This window comes from Eptesicus fuscus, chromosome 7 (assembly GCF_027574615.1).
Source record: "Eptesicus fuscus isolate TK198812 chromosome 7, DD_ASM_mEF_20220401, whole genome shotgun sequence".
Classification (NCBI taxonomy): Eukaryota; Metazoa; Chordata; class Mammalia; order Chiroptera; family Vespertilionidae; genus Eptesicus; species Eptesicus fuscus.
In genome coordinates, this window is record NC_072479.1 from 61,114,083 (window position 1) to 61,133,201 (window position 19,119).

A 19,119-nucleotide genomic window follows, 5' to 3' on the forward strand; every position below is an offset into this window, starting at 1 on the left:
ATCACCAGGCGAGGCACCCCAGGAAGCCAGGACACCAGATGAGGAAGAACTGAGACCCTTCCTGGGGCAGGAGTGTGTTGGCATTGGAGGCCCATACTCAACCAGAGTGACCTGGTTCCCTGGATGGATGCATGAACAAGGGGTCCGGGAATCAAAGCTGTGCATTGCCCGTGACGGGCTGCCTCTGGGGGCACAGCCATCCTTTCCGGGCTTCTGACACCTGCTCTGCCCCTCTCTCTGTCCACTTCATGGGGAGAGGATGTTAGAGCAGGTGCCCCTTAGCCTCAGCCTACTGAGGCCCCTCCTCTGTGCCCGGTGAGAAACACTCACCAGGGGAGGCAGCTGGCTGAGAGTCACTGGGAAAGCGGAGCTGGAACACTGGCCTCGGCAGGGCCAGAACCCATGCCCTCAGTCTGCTCGGAGCTGGGTGGCCTTTACCTGAGCCTCCTTTTCCTTATTTGGGATAAGAGAAGAGTGACAACCACTCCCAGGGCCTATGGTGGTGATGAGGTGAGGAGGTTTTGCAGCCACACGTGCACATGTGCTACAGAGGCTCGGACAGTGACTAGTCATGGTTGAGCTGGGCCTGGAGGCCGTGTTTCCTGACTCCCCGGCTGGTGCTTTGCCACAGTGCCGGCATTCCCCCACAGCCTCGGGCCCCGAGGACAGCCTGGGGCTGCCCTGATGGGGGTTGCTCGGCACTGGATGAGCCGAAGCAGGCCCCTCCAGAAAGGCTTCAGTGCTCTGTGCTCTGAGGGCACCTGCTCCCACCCCTGTCTGCCTTCACTTCTCCGGGAGCATCTCTGGCTGCTCAGCCCAACCCGGCTCAGCTGGCTGTGCGGGTGGAGAACCTGGTCCGGCAGCTAGTTATAAATAGCCCCTGCACCCACAGCCTTGGCAGGGTGCTCCTGGCGTGGGTGCAGAGGACACTCGAGAAGAGGCACCTGAGTCGCGTCCTCACCAATGCTGGCCCAGAGCTGGCGTGAGGGCACCCGAGAGCAGGCTCCATGGGCACACGGGCTGTGCAGCCCTTGGGTGGTGGCCAGGGCTTGGCTGCAGGTTGGAGGCACCGCTTCTTTTTTTTTTTTTTTAATCCTCACCTGAAGATATTTTCTCCCTTGATTTCTAGAGAGAGCGGAAGGGAGGAGGGAGAGAGAGAAGAGAGAGAAAAACATCGATGTGAGAGAGACACACTGATTGGCTGCCTCATACATGGGCCTTTACTGGGGCTGGGGAACGTGCAACCAAGGTACATGCCCTTAACTGGAATCGAACCCGCGACCCTTCCTTCGGTCCACGGGGCCAACGCTCTAACCACTGAGCAAACTGGCCCGGGCGAGGCATCGCTTCTTTATCCTATGGCCTGCGGTAGAGTAGGGAGGGTGATGACTGAGAGGGCCTTTGAGGCCCTTGGGGGTTGGAGGCTGAATGAAGGGGGGCTGTGCACCTGTCTGATCTCTGTCTTTGAGCCCAGCTCACTGGGGGCAAGTGGGTCAAATCCTCATTCCAGGTGGGCAGAAGGGAAGGAGAGAGCAAGGCCAGAATGTCCCGCCAAAGTGGTAACTAAAGAAGAGAGGAGGGTAGGTGTCAGTTTGGAGAGGGGACCGGGAGGTGAGGCATAAGGATCAGCTGCTCTCAGCTGTTTCTAGATCCCCACCGTCCCAGCCCCCCGTCTTTTAGTGGGAAAGCGGTATGCTCGGAGTCAGAGGCTCAGTTCGAACCCCACAAGCGATAGACCACCCAAGGACAGTTGAGATCCCCTCCTTACTCCTGGGAGAAATGGAGTTGAAAATACCTACCTTCTAGGACCACGGTGAGGATGGAGAGAGGAAAAGGCCCCTAAAGCATGTTTTGTTTTGAGTCACGTGAGCCTTGAAGGCGGCCACGAGGCTGGAACCTGCCCCTGCGTACAGACGCTTCAGCTGACTCTGCTTCCTTGCTGTGTGTCCTCAGGCTGCCCCAGGCCCCTCGCAGACACGCCAGGCCCTCAGCCCCAGCCTATGGACCTGCGGGTGGGCCAGCGGCCCCCGGTGGAGCCCCCACTGGAGCCCGCGCTGCTGGCCCTGCAGCACCCCCAGCACCTGCACCACCACCTCTTCCTGGCAGGCCTGCAGCAGCATCGCTCGGTGGAGCCCATGAGGGTAAAGATACGAGCTCAGCTCCCAAGCCCCCTCTCTCCCTTGAGCCTCCCCCCCGCCCCCGAGACCCTGTCCCAGCCCTTAACTCCTTGCCCCTTCCTGGGCGGCCAGCCCTGCCCACAGCTCTCCATGGACACGCCGATGCCCGAGCTGCCGATGGGGCAGCAGGAGCAGGAGCTGCGGCAGCTTCTCAATAAGGACAAGAGCAAGCGAAGTAAGGATGGAGGCCTCCCGCCTGTGTCCGTGGCCCAGCCACCTGGGCACGGCAGGGCTGGGGTGGCAGTGACGCCAGCTCAGGTCTCCCTCTGCTTGCTGGGCTCTGTGAATGTACTAGTAGGTGGGGTAGAAATGGGGGGGGCGGGTTCTGAGGTGGGGCCTCGGGCTTGGCTCTTGCCTGAGGAATCCTGGGTCACCTTGTCCTATACTAGGGGAGTGGAAAGGCAAAGAAAAGGTGCAGGCCGGCCACCTGTCCGCCCACTCCAGCCCCACGCGTGGTTCCCCCCGCTCCCCGCAGGCGCCGTGGCCAGCAGTGTAGTCAAGCAGAAGTTGGCAGAGGTGATTCTGAAGAAACAGCAGGCAGCCTTAGAGAGGACAGTCCATCCCAGTAGCCCCAGCATTCCCTACAGGTAACGCCCTCTCCCCCCTGTTCCCTCCTGTCCCTGCCATGCCCTCGCCTCCCTATAAGTCCACCTGTGAGCACTCATTTACCCTCTCCCAGCTGCTTATCACCTGATCCGTATGCCTCACCTCCCTTAGTAATTCCTGCCCGGTCCCCTCTCCCAGCTGACACCTGCCCTCCTCTCTTCTTTAGTTACCTCCCCACCCCCGACCCGAGGCTTCCATCTTTGTGCACACACCCACCCACCCTGGCTTTCTTCTTCCACACAAGTCCCTTCTCTTGTTTGTGTCGCCCCTAAGCACAAAAATATCCTGGTTCCTAGAGCAGGTTCCTCTCCGGGGAGACGGGCCCCAATGTGTCTGGGACCCTGGCTGCTGGTAGGGTGGGTGGCCCGCTGCTGCCACCTGGAGATGGCCCCTGTGCCTGCCAGTCCCCCACTGCCCACCCTGCTGGCTGCCCTCCCCTGGCCGGGCCGGTGGCCATGCTGAGGAAGGGGCCTCTGTGGAATGAGGTTGCTGCCAGGCCTCTGGGCACCCCCATCCCTCTGAAGCGGCCTTGGCACCCACCCCACAGGACTCTCGAGCCCTTGGAGACGGAAGGAGCTGCCCGCTCCATGCTCAGCAGCTTCCTGCCTCCTGTTCCCAGCCTGCCCAGTGACCCCCCAGAACACCACCCTCTGCGTAAGACAGGTGAGTGGGACAGGCAGGCGGGGACCCCTCCGGGAGTTAGGGGGAAGGCCTTGAACATGGGATGACCGGGAGGGAGGGCTAATGGGCAGAGGGGAGGAGGGTGGGCGTGGGGCCAAGTAATGCTGGTGCTCCCACAGTCTCTGAGCCCAACCTGAAGCTGCGCTACAAGCCCAAGAAGTCCCTGGAGCGGAGGAAGAACCCGCTGCTCAGAAAGGAGAGCGCCCCTCCCAGCCTCCGGCGGCGGCCTGCCGAGACCCTCGGAGGTGAGGGCCAGCAGCGGGGCCCGGGCGCAGGCAGGGGTGACTGATCTTGTCCTTTTGGGGGAGGTCCCACCAAGATGGGTCCCTTCCTCAGGGTGACCGCGGGTGCTTGTACAGGGTGTGCCCGACACACTTGCCAGGGGTGAGTTGGGGCGGGAAGCCAGCCTCTGCTCTGCTGGCTAAGCTGCCCAGAAGAGGTGCCTGAAAAAAGCGTGCAAAGGCCCTGGAGACTAGTGGTGGCCTGCCTGCTTCCCGCCCTTCTGGGAGGGAAGCAGGAGCAGAGGCGGGCCTCTTGGCTACTGGCTACTCGGGCCTCTGACTGTGCCTCCCTCTCCCCCGCCCCCTGCCCCCCTGCTCCCCCTGCTCCCCAGACTCCTCCCCCAGTAGTAGCAGCACACCTGCGTCAGGGTGCAGCTCTCCCAATGACAGCGAGCACGGCCCCAACCCCATCCTGGGCTCGGAGGTAAGGCCCTGCTGGGTGGACTCTCAGGGGGCAGTTCTGAGGCTCAGTCTTCCTCTCAGCAGGGGCCCTGGGGCTGCTGGGCTGCTGGGCTGCTGGGGCTGGGTGTTCCGGGGAAGGCGTGCCCAGGGGTGGAGGTCTGGGACCAGTGACCCCTGCCCTGCTCCCCACGGCAGGCGCTCTTGGGCCAGCGGCTGCGGAGGCAGGAGACCTCTCTGGCCCCGTTCGCCTTGCCGACAGTGTCCTTGCTGCCCGCAATCACACTGGGGCTGCCCGCCCCTGCCAGGGTGAGTGGCTGTGGCGCCCTCCCACATGCCAAGTTCCCCAGCTTCCTTGACTCCCTTCTGCCGCCTCACCCATCGCCTTCACTGTCCTCTCTGCTGGAACCTGCTCCCCTGTGACCCCCTCCCCGCCTCTCCCCCAGGCTGATGGTGACCGCAGGACCCATCCAACTCTGGGCCCTCGGGGGCCAGTCCTAGGGAGCCCCCATGCTCCCCTCTTCCTGCCCCCTGGCCTGGAGTCCGAGGCTGGGGGCACCATGCCCTCTCGTCTGCAGCCCATTCTCCTCCTGGATCCCTCAGTCTCTCACACCCCCCTGCTGACTGGTGAGTCCTGCTGCTTCCCCAGGGGAGGGGCTGGATCCCTGCACCCTGGTAAGGGCCGACCCCCTCCGCTGCCCCATCTTTCTGTGCATCTCCCTGCTGGGTCCTGCCCCCCGCCCGTGCCCTTGCTTCTTTCCATTCTTCCCCATGGTTCCCCCCTTATGCCACCCCCCACGTTCTTTCCAGTGCCCGGGTTTGGGCCCCTGCCCTTCCACTTTGCCCAGTCCTTACTGACCACCGAGCGGCTCTCTGGGTCAGGCCTCCACTGGCCGCTGAGCCGGACCCGCTCAGAGCCTTTGCCCCCAAGCGCCACCGCCCCCCCATCACTGGGCCCCCTGCAGCCCCGCCTGGAGCGGCTCAACCCTCACGTCCAGCTGATCAAGGTGAGGGGAACTGGGTAGGGGAGGTGGAAGGGGTTGCTTCACTGGGCCCACGGGGGCTGAAAGAAGAAGGGAGGATTTGGAAGGGCAGGGATCTGGAGGGCCGAGAGCTACTTGGCCAACGGCATCCCAGCCAAATAAATGGCCACCCAGCCCACCACGTCCCACCCCACACCCCACCCTCCAGCATGGCTTCTCAGCGGGCCTCTTCCCTCCCCAGAGGTCAGCCAAGCCGAGTGAGAAGCCCCGGCTACGGCAGATACCCTCGGCTGAGGACCTGGAGACGGATGGTGGGGGAGTGGGGCCCCCGGGGGATGACAGCCTGGCATGCAGGGGGTCGAGCTCGGGGCAGCATGAAGCCAGAGGCCCTGTTCTCCAGCAGCACCAGCAGGTATGGCAGTGCCCGAGTGCCCCTCAGAGGTGTAGTTGGTTAACGCGGGGGCCTGGCATAGACGGAAGGGAGGGAGATAGGCTATCAGTGTGGGGAACAGCTCTGAGACCCGTGGTTGTCCGCCAGATCCACACACACACACACACACACACATACGGGCGCACACGGTGCATATATGCATGCAGGCACACTTCCACTTACACATGCACTCCAGCAGCGTGCCAGGCTCTGGGTGAAGCATGTCCCTTGTCCAGCAGTGGGACTAGCCTTTGATGGAGCCCTACACCTGCCTCCCCTAGTGCTTCTCCCCGGGACCAGCTGTACTGTGTCCAGGAAGGTGCCTAGGGCAGGAAGTGGGCAGAGCCAGGCTCTAGCGCGCTAATCAGGCGCTCTCACCTGTGAGTCAAGCCACGGGGTCAGCATTTGCTAGGGCTGCTGTCCCCATGTCCTCATGGCAGGTGCACGGACCTTATCCCTGCAATCCCTCGCCTGGGTTCTGGCTTTGGAGTTCCGAGGGCCCAGGGAGCTCGGGGGAATGGGCTGGTCAGTCTGAGGTGCAGACCTTTGGGGGCTCGTGGGAGTAGGGAGCTTAGAGTCAAAGGCCGGAGCCTGGCTGGGAGGCAAGACTAGAGGCATCACCCCTGGAATCACGCCGGAAAAGGGGCCTGTTTGGAGGTTTCCGAGACCTTGGGCAGAAGCACAGGGAGCAGGATCCTGAGAACCTGGAGACGGAGGCCCCTGTGTCCCGCAGGTGTTCCTCTGGGAGCAGCAGCGACTGGCCGGACGCCTGCCACGGGTAGGCACTGGGGACTCTGTGCTGCTCTCCCCGGCCCAGGGCGGTCACCGGCTCCTGTCTAGGACTCAGTCATCCCCAGCTGCACCTGCCTCACTGCCAACGCCGGAGCCCCCCAACCAGGCCCGTGTCCTGCCCAGCTCAGAGGCCCCCGCCAGGACCCTGCCCTTCACCACAGGTGAGTCCTGGATTAAAGTGGGGCCGAAGGAAGAGCTGGGGACACACAGAGGCTCAGGCACGGGTCCATGTCTGCGTCGCAGTGCCACTCAGGACGAGGCCACAGCGCACTTTCTTGGCCTCGTGGTGCCCACACAGCATCTGTGAAGCAGGGGAACAGGTGGTGGTTCTCGTTTTACACACGAGAAGACCGGGCTCAGGAAATCTAAGGTGACAAGCTTGTGGTCAGATAGCAAGCTGGCAGCAGACGGGGCTAAGAATGGTCGGGAGCTCCTGCCAACTAGTTCAGGCCTTTCAAAAATGACATCTGTTGGTTTTGCTCTGCTTGGAGAAAGAGCTCAAAAGCATTTTAGAAGCTTTGCCCGGCCGGCATGGCTCAGTGGTTGAGCATCGACCTATGAACCAGGAGGTCACATTTTGATTCCCGATCAGGGCACATCCCTGGGTTGCAGGCTTGATCCCCAGTGCGGGGCGTGCAGGAGGCAGCCAATCAATGGTTCTCTCTCATCATTGATGTTTCTATCTATCTCTCCCTTCCCTTCTGAAATCAATAAAAAATACTTTTTTTTTTAAAAGAAAAAGCATTTTAGAAGTTTTGAAAAATGCAGGAAAAGCATAAAAATCGCCAATCAGTATCCCACCACCCAGAGGTAGCCACATTGCTCTATTCTGTCTTTGTCCTGGTCACCTGTACACACACAACACCATATGTACCACAGACGCAGTACCCCGCTTTACTCCGTTAACATATTACAAACACTTGTGATGTAATTAATCTTCAGAAATTAGGTTTTTATAGTGTTCCAGCATAGTACTTTATTTTTATTTAAAGACTAGAGGCCCCTTGCACGGGGGAGGTCCGGGGGGTGGGGGGGGTCCCTCAGCCTGGCCTGCACCCTCTCGCAGTCCGGGATCCCTTGCTCCTTACCGCCCGCCTGCTCACTGCTCCTTACCTCTGGGCTCTCTGCTCCTTAGTGCTGCTGCGGAGGCGGGAGAGGCTTCTGGCTGAGCAGCACTCCCCCCTGTGGGAGTGCACTGACCACCAGAGGGCAGCTCCTGCATTGAGCGGCTGCCCCCTGGTGGTCAGTGCCCATCATAGCGACTGGTTGTTCTGGTCGTTCCGCCGCAAGGTCGCTTAGGCTTTTATGATATAGATTTCTCACTGGTTGGGCAGTTAGACGGTTACTCGTTTTTCCTCATTTGAGTTTCCTTGTGCCTACACCTTCATTCCTCCCTGGGACTGTTTTCCAAGGGTCAGTCTCAGGGAGTGGCATCCCTGGGTCCAGTGGTGTGAGAATTCTGAAGACCCTGACATCCTAGACTTGCTGAAAGGACTGTCCCACTGGCAGTGCACGGGGCCTTCCTAGGTGTTCGCTGACCAAGCTGAAACAGACCCTCCCCAAAACGGCATCTGTCTGGTCACATGGCCCCGTGTCACTCTGGGCCTCCCCGCTCCCCGTTTTGGAGTTTCTGCGGAATTCTTTCTCCTCTGACCCCTCCTACTTGAGTCTCAATACATCCAGTGTGAGAGCCCAACATCGGGCCTCCCTTTGTTAGGCTCCGAGTTCTCGATGTCGTGGAAAGGTAGTGGCCACGTGAGGAGGATCCGTGTGTCGGGAAGGTGGGGCTGTGTTGGTGAGCATGTGAGGTGGTGAGGCTGCCTGGGTGAGCAGCCGCGGGTGTGAATTCATGGGAAGGGCCAAGGTGTAGGATGGGATGGGGTGTGGGGGGGGTGTGCCAAGCTTGGTTCCATGTGGAGCGGGGGCACTGGGGACTCCCTGGGGTCCTGACTCTGACCCCCGCTCCCCCCAGGGCTGGTGTATGACTCGGTCATGCTGAAGCACCAGTGCTCCTGTGGGGACAACAGCAGGCACCCCGAGCACGCGGGCCGCATCCAGAGCATCTGGTCCCGGCTGCAGGAGCGGGGGCTCCGAGGCCAGTGTGAGGTGAGGAGGTGGGTGGGGGCTGTGGAGTCGGGGAGGTCAGAGTGATGGAAGGGAAGGGGCCGAGGGCCTAGAGCCAGAGGAGATGAAGGAGTAGGCGGGTGGTGGTAATGGCAGGGAAGGGCAAGCAGGGCCTCAGGAGCTCCGTGGGCCCTTCCTCAGTGTCTCCGAGGCCGGAAGGCCTCCCTGGAGGAGCTGCAGTCGGTGCACTCCGAGCGGCACGTGCACCTCTACGGCACCAACCCGCTCAGCCGCCTCAAACTGGACAACGGGAAGCTGGCAGGTAGGGCCCAGCGGCGTCTGGGACCCTCGTACCTCCGCCGGCTCATCTCGCCTACCCATCCCAAATCTCTCGGGTCCCAGCTCTGCCAGCCTGTCCCCCCAGCATCCTCGACATCCCCACGCCTCCCCTGGCCCCTCTGCTGCCCATCCCCTCGCCTGTGCACCCACCCTGGCCCTCGTTCCAGGGCCTCCCTGTGTCCTGGCCAGGCCAGAGGCTGCGAGGGTGCAGCTCCCACACCCCTGGCCTCTCTCCACAGGGCTCCTGGCACAGCGGATATTTGTGATGCTGCCCTGTGGTGGGGTTGGGGTAAGTGTGCCCGGGGTTCTCGAGCAGGCATTGCCACGGGCTCTCAGGCCTCCTTTCCATTCCCCAGGCCCCACCCTGCCTGCTTGTTCTTGCGGTTCTGCCAGACCCGATGGGCCAGGGACTTTCCCATAATGCCCCTCTGCTGGCTAGAAGCGCCTTATGGGCAGGTGTGTCCTCAGCCCTCCAGTATCTCCTCAGCGTGGAGCCTGTGCCTCACACTTAGAAGGTGTTTGGTAAATGTCGAGTGAGGCTCAGAGAGCAGGGCCAAGATCATCTCCCTTCATAAGACCCCAGGGGTCGGGACTGGCCATTCACCGAGTGAGCCCCAGGCAGGGTCGGGGCCGCCTGGGCTGGGACTGGGGGGTGTCCTCCAGTGTCCTTGGGGACTCAGGCACTCCCCTCCCACTCCCCACGTTGCTCCCTCCCTCCTCACACTGCGTGGGGGGCTTCCTGCCTCCCTAGCAGTGCCCGCCTTGCCTAAAAGGTCCCTGCGGTGGTTGCCCGGCCAGGTGTGGAGGCAGGGGATGGAGGCCTGGTTCTGGAGGGAAAGGGGAGCTGTAGCTGGGGGGACTGTTGGGAGCCAGTCAGCGCCCTATTCACAACTTCCCATTTCTTGCCACTTTCTGATTTTTCCAACTGTTTTTGCTTCTGTTTTCTCCTCCCTCCTCTCCCTCTCTCTCTGTCTCTCTCTCTTTCTCCAGCCTCTTGAGACTCTCTCTGCCTTCCTCGCCTCTCTTGGTCCGCCTCGCCCTCCCCATCTCCCCATCACGCCCCCCGGCCCCTCCCTAGCCTTGAGGCCCAGGGACTGGGTTTGGGGGGCCTCCCAGCCTGGGCTAGGGGCCCTGAGTGGAAGACAGTGGTGCAGACGGCCCCTCGAGCTCCGACGTCCCGCAGGGCCTGAGCAGAGCCAGCTGGGGCTTAAAACCCCCTCCAGGCCCAAACCCCAAGTCCCGCCCAGGTAACGCCATGCCCCCTCCTCTGACCGGGGAGGCAGGCGCCATGCCGCCAGCGGAGTGCTGGCCAGATACGGGCTGGTGATGTGGACTGAAGCTGGGAAGGAGACGTCATGCTGGGACTGGGGGTACAGGAGGCCTTGCCTTTGGGCGGTGGGGCACTGGGGAGGCAGCACTGTCTGCCCAGCTCCCTGCCCCTGGGGTCCTGGCCATGGGGTGGGCACTGCCCATGGGCCCTGGCTCCTGTGGGAAGCCTTGGATGATGCGGGCCCTGACTCTGGCCCCCACAGGTGGATACTGACACCATCTGGAACGAGCTGCACTCCTCCAATGCAGCCCGCTGGGCCGCCGGCAGCGTAACCGATCTGGCCTTCAAAGTGGCTTCCCGCGAGCTGAAGGTAGGACATCTGGGTTGAAGGTGGGCAAGCCACGGAAGGAGGTAGCAGAATGGGGCGGCAGGGGGGCCAGACCCAGAGCCCCAACATCTCATTTCTCTTGGGTAGCACCACGGGGTTTTGGAAGGGGAATCAAGAGCTCTGGGGACCAAAATGAGATTTGAACCATTTCATGTTACTTGGTGGAGAGTCCACCACTGTGACCCTGGACCTTTGGTCTCTAAGAGACACAGGTCATGATCACCCAGGATCATTTAACATAGACCCAACGTGTGACTGTAGGCGGGTTGCAGGCGTCTCTGGACCTCTGTGCATTGGCAGATTGTTTCTTTGCAGTGTTGAAGTTTTTTGTTAATTGATTTTTAGAGAGAGGAAGGGAGAGAGGGAGAGAGATATAGAAACACCAGTGAAACATCGATCGACTGCCTCCTGCATGCCCCCTAGTGGGGATCGAGCCTGCAACCCAGGCATGTGCCCCATGACCTCCTGATTTATAGGTTGGTGCTCAACCACTGAGCCACACCGGCTGGGCTCCCCCACTGAAACACCCCCCTCTCCCCCCCCCCTGCAATGCTGAAGTTTTATAGACTGGGTTGGTACCTGGGCTGGACACCTTACAGGGGTTTGTCCTGAGGTCCCCCCCCCTATTGTTTAGGAGCTCAGCCAAAGGTGGTCACGGTGTCCTCAGTGTCAAAGCCCTTTGGTGGGTCTTTGCAGTTAAGGGCACAGAACTGGGTTTAGAATTTCTGGCTCCACCATTTACAACCAGGCAACTTTGCACAAATTGCTTAACCCACCTAAACGTCAGATTTCTCCTGTCTGTAAGCTAGAGCTAATAATAATGCTTATCTCATGGAGATGTTATGAGGATGAAATCCAGTGTTTATAAAGAGCTTAGCACAGTGCCAGGCACGTAGTTTTGGCCCAACAAACAGCTGTGATTACGAAGTGCTAACAGCCAGGACACACCGGGCGGGGGTTTCTCTGTTCACATCCAGCCTGAAAGCAGAGGATGCCAAGCCTGGGGCTGAGTTCCGGGCACTTCAGACCCATCCTGGCCCTGGGAGGAGCTGGGGCTGGGGCATGTTTAGGGGGATGGGGTCAGAGGGCTGGCCCTCCGGTTGATAAGCATTCCTTCCATTTCCAGAATGGTTTTGCTGTGGTTCGGCCCCCAGGACACCATGCGGACCGTTCCACAGCCATGTAAGGTCTGGGGAAGGCCCAGGTGGGGTGAGCCTTTTGGGGCGGGACCAGGCCAGGAGCGGGTAGAGAGGGGAGGCCGGACAGGTGGAGGCGCAGGAAGGATGGGCTGTCAGGACTTCCCTTTCCTCCTCCCAGGGGCTTCTGCTTCTTCAACTCCGTGGCCATCGCCTGCCGGCAGCTGCAACAACAGGGCAAGGCCGGCCGGATCCTCATTGTGGACTGGGTATGTCCTGGTGCCTAGCCCCTTCAGACCCACAGCCCTGTGGAAAGCGTCCTGAGCCTGGCGTCAGGAAATGTGGGCTCATGTCCTAGTTCGGGATTGGCCTCCTGAGCCTCAGTTTCCCCCTTGTATAAAATGTGGGAGAAGAGGGTGTCTGGGAAGGCCTGCAGCCATAACAGACCCCCCCGGTGGGAGGAAGGAACCATTTGAGTGCTGGCTTTTGGCCTCTGGTGGCTTCTTTCTGCAGCTCTAATTTCTGCGTTTCCCCTGTAGGCAGTGACAGTAATAGTAACAGCAGATAACGTTAACATTCCACTAATCACATCCAAACACGGATGGATTTCACATGTGACGTATTTAACTCCTGACTGTAACCTGGTTTTCAGACAAAGGAAGTGAGCACAGAGAGGTTAAGTAACTTGCATACAGCCACACACCTAGTCTGTCCTGAGCCAGATTTGAAACCAGTTGCTTAGTGCTAGCGTACGTGCATCTAAGTATAAGCTAGCCCACTCTGCATTGACACCTGTGGATGGGACATGCCTGTACAGAAGCTGAGGACAGTGGAGCTTTCCACACGTGCAGCCATGCATGGCCGTGAGTTAGCGACTGCAGAGCCACTGCTTTCCCTAGGATGGATGGCGATGGGCCTCACGTACCTGCCCCTCGGTACTTGAGCTTGTTTCTCATCGCCCGCATCATTCCATGACCTTGGACAAGACACAGCAGTGAGATTTTCTGATGTATAATCCTGGACTCTTCCCTCTCTCCCACTAACCCACTCCCACACACTCTCTCACGGTCAGGCTGGCTTCCTCCCCTTCGGGCTCATATGATAGCCACCCCCCTTCAGCATGTTATGTACACATCTCTGCATACGTGGGGAGATTGAGGCTCAGAGAGGGCCATGGATTTATTACTTGGGGCCACTCAACAGTTTGGCTCTAGGGTCTCCAGTTTCCTCACCCCCTGTCTAGGGTCCTGACCTTCAAACGGGTCACTAACCTCAAAACCCTTCCAACCTGCTCCAGTCTCCATCTCTCTGCTTTCATACCTTCCCTAATCCACTGCCCATCTCCCACAGGATGTTCATCATGGCAATGGCACCCAGCACACCTTCTACGAGGACCCCAGTGTGCTCTACATCTCCCTGCATCGCCATGACGATGGCAACTTCTTCCCGGGCAGCGGGGCTGTGGAGGAGGTAACCACGTGTCGGGTCTACCTCTTCCAGCCCCATTGACTCTCTCCCATGACCCTTACTCTGCCTCTGTTCCAACTAGCTGTGTGATCCTGGATAGATTGTTTAGCCTCTCTGATCCTCAGTTTCTCCATCTGAAAGTGAAGAGGGTATATGAGCTGGTCTTGCAGAGCTAACATCTGGGATTCCTCTCCTGGGACTCTGCTCTCCTCATGTCTCTCTTGCGTCCTGTTTTCCAGGTGGGAGCTGGCAGCGGTGAGGGCTTCAACGTTAACGTGGCCTGGGCCGGAGGTCTGGACCCCCCAATGGGGGATCCTGAGTACCTGGCTGCTTTCAGGTAAGTGCTCTGAGGCCTAGCACATCAAGGCCACCCTTTCCTGCCCTTTTTCCCAGCAGCACCAGGTTGGAGGCAGTCAGTTGGTTTGTCAGCCTGTCCTCATTCAATTACCAGACATTATAAGCCAGCCCCAGAACCGAGGCAAACCAAAGCAACGGCACTGTTATCCTGGCTTCTAGTAGCCTCCAGTGCCAATGCGAAGACAGGAAATAGAATGAAATAGTCAAAGGGCACTTTATAAAGTCACTTGTTACCAAGAGCCAATGTTGAACTGAGTGCTGGGAGACAGGCAGGTGGAGTGAGCAGAGCATTCAGTCCAAGAAAGCTGCCTGGAGGAGGTGGGCTTTGTGCAGAAGGTGAGAAACTTAAATTGCAGAGAAAGAGGGAAAGCAGATGATGTCTATATTGGGGGAGTTGCTTAGGAAAAGCCATTCTAGAAGGGCAGCTTTGGGCTCTGTTCAAGAGCCCTTATATATTTCTTTCTGGGGCCCCACCACTCCTTTTGGGAAAAGGAAATCTGGAAGTAGGTCTCCAAATACTTTCCTGGAGACATTTTCCATGAGAGCTCATTCTGTAGAAGCCCTGCCCATAGCCCAGGGCTTTGGAAGACACCAAAATGGACCCTAGAGGTAGGTCAGGGATGTAGGGAGGCAGCTGTGGGGTCGGCAGGGGCTGAGGAGGAGAGAGTACATCTGGGTAGCCCAGGATCTCAGAGTCTAGGCACACCCTGGTCAGCTCTTGGGTGGTGAGTGGCAAGGTGTGGTGGCAACTAAGTACCGAGTATTTCTAGTCCCTGAGGTTCAGTGACCTGTACCTTTTTTGTGGCTCTGACCACTGCACTCTATAGATACACACACATACTCTTTCATCCTCTCTGGTACCCCATCTTGGCTCCTTCCTGCTTTGTACCAGTTAAGCAGCTTGGTGGCTGAGCCCTTAGGCTATGTCAGGGTAATGGCACATTCCTGTGCAGAAGCTAAGGTCAAAGAAGTCAGAGGGGCCCTGGCCGGTTTGGCTCAGTGGTTAGAGTGTTGGCCCACTGACCAAAGGGTTGCAGGTTCAATTCTTGGTCAAGGGCACATAACTCGGTGGCAGGTTTGACCTCAGCCCCTGTCGGGGCTCAAGCTGGGGGTTGGAGGGTTGTGGGGGGACGAGGGAGGCAACCAATTGATGTGTCTCTCATGTCGATGTTTCTTTCTCCCTCCCTCTTCCTCCCACTCACTAAGAATCAATGGAAAAAAATATCCTCAGGTGAGGATTAAAAAAACAAAAGGAAGTCAGAGGGATCCATTAATCCTTCTGGCAGATTGGGTATCTTGGAGTCCTAATAGCAGGCTGCCCCACAGTGAAGGTGGTGGAGAGAGCTGGCACCATGGGGGCCCTTGGCCTCCGCCCGGCAAGGCTACAGTGTGGTGAGCCCTCCTTCTCGCACCCTCACAGGATCGTCGTGATGCCCATTGCCCGAGAGTTCTCTCCGGACCTGGTCTTGGTGTCGGCTGGGTTTGATGCTGCCGAGGGTCACCCGGCCCCACTGGGTGGCTACCATGTTTCCGCAAAATGTAAGGAGGGCCCATCCCAGGGGAATGAGGGCCGGGCTGGAGGGGAAGGCGGCTGTGTCCTGCCAGGACCATGAGAGTGAGGACTGTGGTATGGCAGCTGGCCCTGGGATTCCCTGGGTTCTCCTAGCCTAGCATAGCCCAGAGCCCTGTCTCACGACCAGCTCCATTCACCATGGAAAGCTTGACCAAGTCGCACCCTGAGGACACAGGACGCTCAGCCATAGGACTCCCCCCTCCCTAAGTGTGTCATTCCCAGGCTGGGCTTGCAGCTTCTCTTGAGGGAGGATAAGAGGAGCAGTGCTCTCAGAATTGAGAGAGCCCCCTCAGCCTGCTGGGCCACGGGGCCTGCAGGACAGAAAGAAAAGATGGTGAGGCTCAGTTGAAAAGGATGTCGCTGGAGTCAATGCCCCTGGTTCAAGTCCTAGCCCTGCCTTTTACTAGCTGTGAACCCTTGTGCAAGGACCTTAACTTCTCTGAGCCCTGAGTGAGGCATACTCATAGGTTTTACATGGGATGGTAGAGTGTTGCATACTCATAGGTTTTGCTTGGGATGGTAGAGAGTGTTGCATCTGCATCATCCTGTATAATAAAGCCCTAATATGCAAATCCACCGAACTGTGGATCAACCGGTTGCTATGACACGCACTAACCACCAGGGGGCAGATGCTCAATCAGGAGCTGCCCTCTGGTGGTCAGTGCGCTTCCACAGGGGAGCGCTGCTCAGCCAGAAGCTGGGCTCACAGCTAGTGAGCGCAGAGGCAGTGGTGGGAGCCTCTCCCGCCTCCAAGGCAGCGCTAAGGACCCCTCGGGTCATCGCCAGTGCAGTCTGGGCTGAGGGACCCCTCCCCTCCCCCCCAGTACACGAAAGTCGTGCACTGGGCCTCTAGTTATTTATAAGGGAAGAAGCAGGGACATAATAGGTGGAGAGGATCCACCTCTCCTCCACCCCTCTCCCTGCCTTTCCTCCCCTTTCCTCCAATATCTAGGTTTTGGGTACATGACGCAGCAGCTGATGAGCTTGGCTGGAGGTGCAGTGGTGCTGGCCTTGGAGGGCGGCCATGACCTCACAGCCATCTGTGACGCCTCCGAGGCCTGTGTGGCTGCTCTTCTGGGCAATAAGGTGAGCTGCTCGCCCCCATCCATGCCTCTGTGGGAACAGGAGCCTGGCACTCGCAGGACTGCCCCAAAGAGCAGACAAATGGGGTGCGTCCCTGAGGGCTCACAGATAGGGCAGGGATGGCCAGGCCTGGAATAAGGGGGACAGAGGGGATGCCTCTTCCCCAGGTAAGGTTTGGAGCCAGAACCTCCTGCCCTAGGCAGAGCCAGAGGCACATGCCTCTCTGTGCCCAGAAACCAGAAAGCCAGGGCCCTTGGCATGGGGGGACGTGGGCTATGGGTCCCCGAGACTGGTGGTTGATGTATTCATTTCTTCCGTAGGTCGATCCCCTCGCAGATAAAGGCTGGAAACAGAAACCCAACCTCAACGCCATCCGTTCTCTGGAAGCTGTGATCCGGGTGCACAGTGAGTGTGGAGAGGACACCCGCTGACCCCAGACTTGGGAGGACCTCAGGGGTGCTGTTCCCAGTCACCAGGGCTTCCACTGCCAGGAACCTTGGGGCTGGTCAGGAACAGGCTTCCTATAAGTTACCTCAGCCGGATGGTGGGGCAGCACCCCAAGTGTGGATACCCTCAGAGCCTCCCCATGGACCCCGCAGGGACCACCCGACAGTGGCCTGCCTCCTCAAGGCAGGACTGAGCTCTGATCTCCAGCCACAGCCCCAGGCCCGGGCCAGGGAACAGCTACCCTCGGGCTTGTTGGTTAACAGTGCTGGTTCCCACCGCAACCCTCCGTCCCGGCCACGAGGGCCTCAGAAGCTCTGCCCGTTTTGGGGGCTGGGTCTTAAGACAATCCCACATTTGGAACTCCCTTTAAAATCTCCATTTCAACTCGGTGTCTATGGAGCATTTTGTGTAAAAACCCATGACCTATGCTAGGGATACAAAAAGGAGTAAGTTACGTTTCCTTGCATCCGGGCTCAGTAAGGGCATGTCGGTAACATAAAGATGTCGCTGGCACTTTGTACAGAGCCCTCGCTCTGGGCCAGGCTCTGGGCGTGTTCCCTGGACCCGGCAGTAGGCAGGGTGGGCATGTCCATGTGGGAGCCCGGGGGCGGGTGAGTGGCTAGCCGATGGCCACCCCGCGATGACAGTCAGCTCTCCCCGTCCTCTCCTTCTCTCTGGGTCCTGGGCTGACCTTTGCTTGGGGCTGATGCTCTGAGGAACCCTGCACCTATGGGAATAGGCTAGAGGCGACCTTTCAGCCAAAGCGGGGAGAATGGCGTGGGCACCTATGAGGCCGCCTCGTAGCCATGCTGAATCTGCTCTGCTCCTCTTGTCCGGGCTGTGGGGGCCCAGTCGAGGAAGGCTGTGTCTTGAGGGTAGAGGCAGGTGAGAGAACTGACCCCAGATTGAGGACACGGCCGCTACTCTCGGACCCTGGCCTGAGATATTCGGTCTCAGTACCGGTCTAGGCTGTGTGGGGAGGCAGGCTGGAGGACTTGTTTTCCCCAACCCTCTCTGACTAGGCTTTCTTGTCCCAGGTAAATACTGGGGCTGCATGCAGCGCCTGGCCGCCTGTCCAGAATCCTGGGTGCCCAGGGTGCCAGGAGCCGACACAGAAGAAGTGGAGGCAGTGACTGCACTGGCATCCCTCTCCGTTGGCATCCTGGCTGAAGAGAGGTAATCCCGACCCCCGGCCAACAGCCTCTCCAACCCCCTGAGCCCTTCCAACCTGAGGATCCCAGATTCCAGCCCAGCCAGCCCAGCCTTCTTGGTCTTCTTGGGAAGGTGGGCTGAGGCCCTTTCTGTAGCCCTGGCCCCCCAGCAACCCCATGCTTATTTATCCTCCCCCAGGCCCTCAGAGCAGCTGGTGGAGGAGGAAGAACCTATGAATCTCTAAGGCTTTGGAATGGTTCTGCTGGCCCATCCTGCCCTTCGGACCTGGTTCTCTTCTGACCTCTGGCAATAGTACCTGCTCCTGGGGTTTTCAGAGGTCCTCTGGGCAGGTAGCTGTGGCCAGAGAACACTCCAAGGAGACTGACAAGGCCCCTGGGTCTAGGATAGGGACCAAAGAGGACCCTGAGGAGGCAGGCAGGGCAGCCGGCCAACCCCATGTAGGGCTCTCCTAAAAACAGTCTGCCCGTGTGGGGTCCAGGCCCTGCTGGGCCCCCATTCCTCAGGACTGCATGGAGGACTGGCTCAGTCAGGCCCACCCATAACCACTATTCTTGGCGCTGTAGACCCTGGACTTTGCACACAGCCCCAGGCTCCTCACAGAAATGTGAACTTGGCCTCAGCCAGGGTAGCCCTTCCTAGGCTCTGAGGGCTGGGGTGGGGGGGGGAGGGAGACAGATAGGAGCCAAGGGGTCCCATATCCCCGAGTGCAGGGGGAGTCCCGCCTCTTTCCTGTTTACTCACATGACTGTGGAAGCCACCCCAACCCCCCACACCGCCATCGGGCAGTGAGACAAAGCTCCCTCAAGAGCAGTCATCGGTAGGCCCCCCTCTGGTGCTGACCATCTCAGTGCCCTGGTGGAGGAGATGGGTGCTCTCGGAGTTCCGTGCTTCCTGATCCGATGGTGCCAAACCCTCATCTCCCCTCAGAAGCACAGTGTGACCCCCAGGGATCCCCCGGTCACTGCCCCCTCCAGGAGTGTTCTCTTTCTGGGGTCTCTCCCACCCCAGCTGACTCCTGCCCCACATAGGACTAGCTTGGCTGAGGGGGAAGGGGGTGGGAGAGTAGATGCAAGACATGGGGGAGGGGAGGCAGACTGGTAAAGTCAAGGCTTCTAAGGCCAAGAAGGACCGTATGTGTGCGCGCATGTGTGCGAGTGTGTGTGTGTGCGAGTGTGTGTGTGCGTACATGTCTTCCCTAGGACTAGCATACCCTGTGTATGTATGCATGTTTTTGTAAAAAAGAGGAAAAAAAATGGAAAAAAATCTGAACAATAAATGTTTTATTTGCTTTAAAGGTGCACATGACAGGGAATGGGGTGTGCAGTGGGCACACAGCTCAGCGTGCATCTTTTCGCTGTGGAGAAGGGACCAGCCCCCCTCCAGCTCCTTGTGGAGCTGCCCTGCAGGAAGAATCCATTCTGCACACACTAGCTGCCCCCGCCTGCCCCACCTGGGGTAGTAAGGAGGTGGCAG

The 19,119-nt window shown here is 59.3% G+C and overlaps 1 protein-coding gene across 2 annotated transcripts in view; it reads left to right on the top strand.

Annotated features, from left to right (window-relative positions):
* Positions 1 to 18,940, top strand: part of HDAC7 (histone deacetylase 7) — a 35,940-nt gene extending 17,000 nt beyond the window's left edge. Inside the window, exons 3-26 of one of the 2 annotated variants that reach the window (XM_054719132.1) lie at positions 1,954 to 2,141; positions 2,250 to 2,352; positions 2,653 to 2,764; positions 3,331 to 3,446; positions 3,584 to 3,709; positions 4,078 to 4,169; positions 4,343 to 4,453; positions 4,591 to 4,771; positions 4,955 to 5,151; positions 5,369 to 5,539; positions 6,291 to 6,510; positions 8,322 to 8,455; positions 8,615 to 8,735; positions 8,992 to 9,041; positions 10,285 to 10,392; positions 11,537 to 11,592; positions 11,728 to 11,815; positions 12,897 to 13,016; positions 13,253 to 13,350; positions 14,791 to 14,909; positions 15,896 to 16,029; positions 16,347 to 16,431; positions 17,511 to 17,649; positions 17,824 to 18,940. In XM_054719132.1, the coding sequence (XP_054575107.1) occupies positions 1,954 to 2,141; positions 2,250 to 2,352; positions 2,653 to 2,764; positions 3,331 to 3,446; positions 3,584 to 3,709; positions 4,078 to 4,169; positions 4,343 to 4,453; positions 4,591 to 4,771; positions 4,955 to 5,151; positions 5,369 to 5,539; positions 6,291 to 6,510; positions 8,322 to 8,455; positions 8,615 to 8,735; positions 8,992 to 9,041; positions 10,285 to 10,392; positions 11,537 to 11,592; positions 11,728 to 11,815; positions 12,897 to 13,016; positions 13,253 to 13,350; positions 14,791 to 14,909; positions 15,896 to 16,029; positions 16,347 to 16,431; positions 17,511 to 17,649; positions 17,824 to 17,869 (2,915 nt within the window). In that variant the 3' untranslated portion in view covers positions 17,870 to 18,940. The remainder of the gene's footprint in view (positions 1 to 1,953; positions 2,142 to 2,249; positions 2,353 to 2,652; positions 2,765 to 3,330; positions 3,447 to 3,583; positions 3,710 to 4,077; positions 4,170 to 4,342; positions 4,454 to 4,590; positions 4,772 to 4,954; positions 5,152 to 5,368; positions 5,540 to 6,290; positions 6,511 to 8,321; positions 8,456 to 8,614; positions 8,736 to 8,991; positions 9,042 to 10,284; positions 10,393 to 11,536; positions 11,593 to 11,727; positions 11,816 to 12,896; positions 13,017 to 13,252; positions 13,351 to 14,790; positions 14,910 to 15,895; positions 16,030 to 16,346; positions 16,432 to 17,510; positions 17,650 to 17,823) is intronic. The other variant, XM_054719133.1, reaches the window with a different exon arrangement.
* Positions 18,941 to 19,119: the final 179 nt, after the last annotated feature.